This window comes from Tyto alba, unplaced genomic scaffold, assembly GCF_018691265.1.
Source record: "Tyto alba isolate M040663 unplaced genomic scaffold, T.alba_DEE_v4.0 Super-Scaffold_9, whole genome shotgun sequence".
In the NCBI taxonomy this organism is placed as follows: domain Eukaryota; kingdom Metazoa; phylum Chordata; class Aves; order Strigiformes; family Tytonidae; genus Tyto; species Tyto alba.
Genome location: NW_024881330.1, coordinates 11,562,898 through 11,570,214, shown reverse-complemented (window position 1 = coordinate 11,570,214; position 7,317 = coordinate 11,562,898). Strand labels below are relative to the sequence as shown.

The following is a 7,317-nucleotide window of genomic DNA, read 5'->3' as shown; positions in this document are numbered from 1 at the left end:
CTCTCCTTGCGCAGCTCGTAGTAAAAAGCCAGTTAAAAAAAAAAAAAAAAAAAAAGTAAAATAAATAAAAAGGACCGCGGAGCGCTGCATCGCCTCCCCCCCGGCGCGCTTCCCTCCCGCCCTGCAGGGAGAAAACCGCCGCCGCGGATCTCTCCGCAGCCGGGTGGCGGGAATAGGCGGGGGGGGGGGGGGGGGGTTTGTGTGTGGAAGCGCGGAGTGGCGCGCCCGCCCCCTCGCGGCGCGCCCTCCCCGCGGCGGGAGCGCGGAGCCTGCGCGGCTGCCAGCAGCGGGCGGCGGCGCGCCCGGCGGGAGCGCGCCCAAGGGCCCCGCGGTGCTGCCCCCGCCCCCGCGGCACCTCCCGCCCGCCCCTCGCCGGCGCTTTAAAGGAGGAAAAGCAACTAAACTTCTATTGTACCGGACAGAGCGCGCCGCGCCGCCTTGGACCCTACAATCTGCTGCACGCCGGGAAGGCGGCTTCTCTCCGCGGCTCCGTGGGGTTTTTTTAAACCGTGGTGGAAGAGAGCTACATTTTCCCGGCGTTTTGCCTTTTTTTTTTTTTTTTTCCCACCGTCCTTTCCGGCGGTTCTTTTTTTTTATTTTATTTTATATATATATATATATTTTTTTTTTTTTTTCCCCTTGTTCTGTTGTTCCCCGCACCGCCCGCAATAATTGCCTCGCTACGTCTCGCAGCTGGCGCGTTGGAGAAGCCGGTGAGTTGCGGGGTTCTGCTGTGCCCATCACTCGATCCCCCGCGGTTGTGGCGTTTGGACTGACACGGGCTGGTGACACCCAGGCTGCCGGCGGGGCTGAGCTCCGCGACGTGGATACCGACGGTCCCTCCTGAGGGACGCTCGCCTCTGTCGGGGCACCGCCGTTCCCCATCATTTTTCTTGAGCTCGGATTTTAATTTTACATTTTTTTTTTTTTTTCCTTTGGCGGGGGGTGTGTGTGGGGGGGGAAGCATTTGCTTCTCCCGCGTATGCGCGGGCAGGTTATGGTTATTTCACATATGGCTTATATGCATATATATATGCGTATATATATGTATATATGACAAGATTTGGCAAAGTTTGCCAGGGTCCCTGCCCGTCCCCGCGCCCTGCCAGCACGCCTAGGTGGGTGGCTGGGGAGCAGCCCGGCTCTCGGCTGGAAGCTCCCGGGAGCTCGCCGCCCCTTCCCGCCCGGCTCCCGGGACGCGGGAGGCGGGATGGGGATGGCGCTGCGGCCCCGGGAGGGAAGGGGCTTCGTGCCGGAGCGGTGCCCCGTGGGAGGGGGGCGGCGGGTGGGGAGCCGAGCCGAGCCGAGCGGCGCAGGGCGGCCGAGCCGCGGGAGCCCCTCCGGAGGGGCCGCCGGCCGCGGGGAGGGTGGTCCAGGAGTCGGCGGCAGCCGGTCCCTCGGTAGATCAGGTCTCGCCGCCCGCGTGTCCTGTCGAGCTTGGAAGGGGGGGGTGGGTGACGGGAGGTCGTGTATTTAATTTTTTTTTTTTTCTTAATTATTATAATATTTTTTTTTTAATTACGAAACGCGACTGTGCGTTTCCCCGCCGGCACGGCGCGGGGAGCCGGGAGGCAGCGCTGCGCGGCGGGGGGGCCCGGTGGCCCCGCCGAGGCCGGGGGGGAACAGATCCCCGCGGCGGAGCGCGGCTCACCCGACACCCCCCCCCCCCCCTTTTTTCCCCCCCTACCGCCCTCAGGCACCAGCCGCCGCGATGCCGCTCAGCGCCGGCTTCCCCAGCAAGAACTACGACTACGACTACGACTCGGTGCAGCCCTACTTCTACTTCGAGGAGGAGGAGGAGAACTTCTACCTGGCGGCGCAGCAGCGGGGCAGCGAGCTGCAGCCCCCCGCCCCGTCCGAGGACATCTGGAAGAAGTTTGAACTGCTGCCCACGCCGCCCCTCTCCCCCAGCCGCCGCTCCAGCCTGGCCGCCGCCTCCTGCTTCCCCTCCACCGCCGACCAGCTGGAGATAGTGACCGAGCTCCTCGGGGGGGACATGGTCAACCAGAGCTTCATCTGCGACCCGGACGACGAGTCCTTCGTCAAGTCCATCATCATCCAGGATTGCATGTGGAGCGGCTTCTCCGCCGCCGCCAAGCTGGAGAAGGTGGTCTCGGAGAAGCTGGCCTCCTACCAGGCGGCCCGCCGGGAGGGGGGCCCCGCCGCCGCCCGCCCCGGCCCGCCGCCCGCCGCCCCGCCACCGCCCGGCCTCGCCGCCTCCCCCGCCGCCTCGGCCGGCCTCTACCTGCACGACCTGGGCGCCGCCGCCGCCGATTGCATCGACCCCTCGGTGGTCTTCCCCTACCCGCTCAGCGAGCGGGCCCCGCGGGCCGGGCCGCCCGGCGCCAGCCCCGCGTCCCTGCTGGGCGACGACACGCCGCCCACGACCAGCAGCGACTCGGGTGAGTGGGGCCCACGCGTGCTCCGGGGACACACACACACACACACACACACACCACGACACGGGCGTGGAAGTCCGCGGTGCGCCGAGTGCACCCAGCAGCCCCCCCGCCCGCCTCCCTCCTCACCCCCTTTCTCCCCCGGCCCTCCCCGCATGGGCTCTTTTAAATGCCACGTTAGCGAGGCACGGAGAGACTCCCGACGAATTTATTTCCTGGAAAACTAGCCCAGTTTTCCCTCCAGGGGTGGAGGGAGGAAAGGGGGGAGGGGAGGAAGAAACTTTCATAACGGGGGCAGAGGCGGTCTCCAGCGCGGTGTCCCGGTGCTGCCGGTGCCACCCGTGGGCTGGGAAGGAGTTAACTCCCGCCCGAGAGCCGCGGGGGGAATGTGCAGCCAGGGAGGCGCTAGTGAAAGTGACTGCAGAGGAGTGAATGGGGCTGGGAAAGTTTTAGAAATGCTTCCTTAGGTATTTGACAGCGTGTTCTGCTCCCTCATAAATTTGGTTTGAGAGTGAGTTTCTACTCAAGGCGCTACAGCCCTTTTTTTTTTTTTTTTTTTTTTTTTTCCCTCCCCTCCCCTCCCTTGGATTTTCCACAAATTAGCAGATCAAGAGAGATTCAGAAAATGTCTCTGAATACACATGTGTGTTAAGTAAGATTTCTTTTGAGGCGTGGCCAAAGCCTTCTAAATCCTTAATTAAGGGCAGCTTGAGTCTGGGAGCTTTATTGTGCTGTACTGCTGACAACCGAGGTTAAACTTCCCTGCTATCTTTCATGCGCTCATCGGAATTACGCAAGCTCTTTGCAACTTTTGAAATCAGGGAGCTGGGGTTTGGAGAGCTGTCCGTGTGTCCTATTGCACTTGAAGCATTGCTTCCTTAAAGGAAAGGCTGTTGGGGAAAGCAGGGTCCAGCGGTATCAAACGGATTTAAGAAGGGTTTGTCAATGGGTTCCTCGTTGTGCAGCTCAGAGTAGCCTTCCCTTATAAATACAGTGGTCTTGAGAGTATTTGCACAACTTATGAATATTTTTTTTTTTCCCCTTGCAGAAGAAGAACAAGAAGAAGATGAGGAAATAGATGTCGTTACATTAGCTGAAGCGAACGAATCCGAATCCAGCACAGAGTCCAGCACAGACACATCAGAAGAGCACAGTAAGCCCCACCACAGCCCGCTGGTTCTCAAGCGGTGTCACGTCAACATCCATCAGCACAATTATGCTGCTCCTCCCTCCACCAAGGTTGAATACCCAGCTGCGAAAAGGCTAAAGTTGGACAGTGGCAGAGTTCTCAAACAGATCAGCAACAACCGAAAATGCTCGAGTCCCCGCACGTCAGATTCAGAAGAGAACGACAAGAGGCGAACGCACAATGTCTTGGAGCGCCAGAGGAGGAACGAGCTGAAGTTGAGTTTCTTTGCCTTGCGTGACCAGATACCTGAGGTGGCCAACAACGAAAAGGCGCCCAAGGTTGTCATCCTGAAAAAAGCAACAGAGTACGTTCTCTCCATCCAGTCGGACGAACACAGACTGATCGCAGAGAAAGAGCAGTTGCGGCGGAGGAGAGAACAGTTGAAACACAAACTCGAGCAGCTAAGGAACTCTTGTGCGTAGGAACTCTTGGGCATTGCTTAGAATAACCCAAACTAGACTGAAACTATGATAAAATATTAATGTTTCTGATATCATTCATGAACTACACCAGTCCATTGAGTATGGAACTATTGCAACTGCATGCTGTGCGATTTAACTTGAGACTACACAACCTTGGCTGAATCTCCCAAGGGTTTGGCCAGAACCTCAAAACTGCCTCATAATTGATACTTTGGGCATAAGGGATGATGGGACATTCTTCATGCTTGGGGATGAACTCAACTTTTTTTCTTTTAAAATTTTGTATTTAAGGCATTTTTTCATATGAGGATCCAAAAAAAAAAAGTTGTCCCCAGATTGCTGTATATATTTACACATCTTATTGCCATGTAAATACCTTTAATAAAGCCTTTATAGAAAAATGTGCAACATTAATACGCAACAGTTGTGGCAACTGGATTTATACTTGTCTTGAACTTCTGTGCCATAACATTTCACAATTTTGTTTTTTATTTAAATACATTTTTCTTTTTAAAATGATTTTTATTTTGTTTTTAGATAAATAAATATTTGCCCAAAATATAATTAGCTAAATCCTGTGTGAAGACTTTGCTTTGTCTCCCACGGTTGTTGTTAGATGCTTATTTCCATGATATCCCTCTCCTTGTCATGGCAGTGACCTGACAAAAGTCAAAGGAGAGTTAGGTGAGAGGAAATGATGATAGGTCTATAGCTTAGTAGAGAGCTGAGTTTCTTCCTTCTGTTAATTCGAGTAGATAAAATTGTTGGTCTAATGTACTTTGTTGGTTCAACCAGTGTTGCAGCAGTGCCTCCATGAAGGTGGTTGTAGCAATGTCTGTCTTGGCCATGGCCATCTGCCTTCTGAAAGTAAAGTTGAGGTGTTGTATTTTTGCACCAGTCACCCCAGCATATGGGCTTTTCATTCCTTGCAAAGACTTATAATTGCATTTTCAGGGCATGACCTTCATTCTGCGCTAGGGACCCAGCTACATATTTTGAGGGCTGCTTTGTAGTAGGCTCACCTTAATTGCTTCCTGTTTCATTTTGAACTGAAGTTAAATAGATAAGAAAACAAACTGAGATGGTGAGAGTTGAAGTGATTAAAACAACAGCATGGTTTCCATTTTTAGCCAATCTTCCTGGTCAAACACCTTTAACGCTTTATTCATGTGAATAGTTACTTGGGATTTCAAGGAATACAAAGTTCAAGGATGCACAAAGGAAAAGAAGAGCTATTTCTCCCGTGGAGAATATGCTCAGACAGTTTTCTAACATTTGCCAGACATATTAAATCATATTTACATTCAGGAATTGTCTCATGATCAGCTTTGGATAAGCCATAAAGTACCTGAGATTAGATCTGTTATTTTTCTCCCCTTCTTTCACCCACTTAGCTTCACTTTGGTCACAACTTCAGCAAGAAATCAGTGAGCCCTTTGATGTGGGGGAAGAAGGTGCTTTTCAAAAAGTTGAACCTTGTACTTTTTGATTTTCATAATTCCCGTTAAATACATATTTGCTTGGCTTGTAACCATTCAAGGAGCAGTGCTGCCAGATAACACCAGTGGCAGTAACCAAACTGGGACTGAGGGCTCAGGTTTTCTATTGCTTTTGAGTTCAGAGTGGGAAGAAGAAGAGTTGAGTGTGGGTTTATATAGGATGGGGGGAGGTAGCATTTTATAGGCGGGGTAGATGCCAAAAGTCTCTGCCCTGCAAAGCCCAGGGTAACCGTCCCAACAGTTTTGCACATGGGGCTTCCAAAAGAGGGTAGGTGTCCAAATCCCATTTGATTGAGTGCTTTAAGTTCTAGGCTGAAGGTTTCTTGGGGAAAAAAACAAAAAGCATTCTGTTAGAAAAGCAAGAGAAAGCAAGGCTTTATTCTTTGTCTGCACCGCCCCCTTGTAACTGGGTTTATAAAAGTGGTCTGCAGTTGCTTTTTCCAGTATGTGATTCAGATATTCACTTATGAAGAAAAAGAATGATGTGAAATGAAACTGTCAATTGTATCTGAACTGTAAATCAGGATATCTTCCAGCTCTGAACAACAGAAAACTTCTACCTTTTATTAGACAGGATAACTTATTTTAAAAGAACGTGAATTTCACTTGCCTTTTGGCTTGTACCCTGTTTTAGATATTGCTTTGGAACAGAAGCAAGCTGTTCAAGCATCTCTAACTGCATCCTCATCCCCTGAAACAAACCAAGAGGTATAGATCCATCCACAAACTATGAAAAATATCTGTCACCCTTGGGTCCTAGTTTCATGTGTTAGCAAAACCCCCTCATCTCTTCCCGTTAAATGAGGTTAGACCACACTGATTAAAAAACCTCTCCTTATTTGTCATCTTCTTAAATCATTTGGAGAATAGCTTTGAGTTTTGTCTTCTCTGTGCAGAAGGTCCATCCTCAGTCTTTTGATGAATAGGCTACTAGCAGTTATTTAGTTTCTTACTATTCTCTTTTAATTGAGTGTCTGTTCCACTTACCACTTACCTATTGGAAGAGCACACCAGATCATGAACATGGTCCCAAATTGCCACTTTAAAGAGTATGATATTATGAGATGACACTTCATATTTATGACATTTATTACTCTGTTGAAGGATGGCAAAGTACCTAGATATTGTAGTAAAAAATAAATAAATTTAAAATAGCCTACGGGTGTAGGGGTAAGAAAACTCCTGGTTATTAAACTGCTGCTACAATAAAGAAGGTGTCTTCCACTTTCCAACTCAGCATGAGAGGTTAGGATGTTCAGAAGACACAGACATCCCACAGGAGTTTCTAGGCTGGATTCAGTTAGTAACACATTGTATATGGGTAGGAAAGTGTTGGGTTTTGCTGCTGTTTTGGAGCAATAAATGAGAAAAGCTTATAAAAGAAGCCTCTGAGCCTTGAAATAAAATGCAGTAAGTATTTACAGTGCTTGCCAAACAGCTGTACCAAAACACTACTTGAAGTACAAGAAGCATTTTTAACTTCCATCTCTCTACTCATTTAGTTTCACAAATCTTAAGTTACTTCTCTTCCAGAAAAAAATTATGAAAAATATGGCATCAAAGGAAACTAGAAACAAACCATCATGGTGAAAATAAAATTGCTTTTATCATATAAACTCACTGTTTTCACTTAATAATACTGATTTCTAGGGTTCCAGCTTAATTTTTTTTCTTGTGTATAAATGACTTCAATGTATCGATACAGAATGAACTGGGGGAGCATTGGGATGTACAAAAGCACACGTGTCTACTTAATTCAGCTCCCATTGGAGCCTGTGGAAATTCTGTGTTTCTTCCAGGGAAACAGA

The 7,317-nt window shown here is 49.9% G+C and overlaps 1 protein-coding gene and 1 long non-coding RNA gene across 2 annotated transcripts; one reads left to right on the top strand and one right to left on the bottom strand.

Moving 5' to 3' along the window:
• Nucleotides 1-365: 365 nt before the first annotated feature.
• MYC (MYC proto-oncogene, bHLH transcription factor) lies at nucleotides 366-4,574 on the top strand. The gene is made up of 3 exons (XM_042786262.1): nucleotides 366-713; nucleotides 1,697-2,402; nucleotides 3,448-4,574. The coding sequence occupies exons 2-3, from the start codon at nucleotides 1,712-1,714 to the stop codon at nucleotides 4,008-4,010; spliced, it is 1,254 nt and encodes a 417-aa protein (XP_042642196.1). The 5' UTR covers nucleotides 366-713; nucleotides 1,697-1,711; the 3' UTR covers nucleotides 4,011-4,574.
• Nucleotides 946-1,928, bottom strand: LOC122152706. Its single transcript, XR_006164730.1, has 2 exons — nucleotides 1,811-1,928; nucleotides 946-1,436 (listed from the first exon to the last, which is right to left on the bottom strand). It is a non-coding gene; the product is annotated as an uncharacterized LOC122152706 (long non-coding RNA).
• Nucleotides 4,575-7,317: the final 2,743 nt, after the last annotated feature.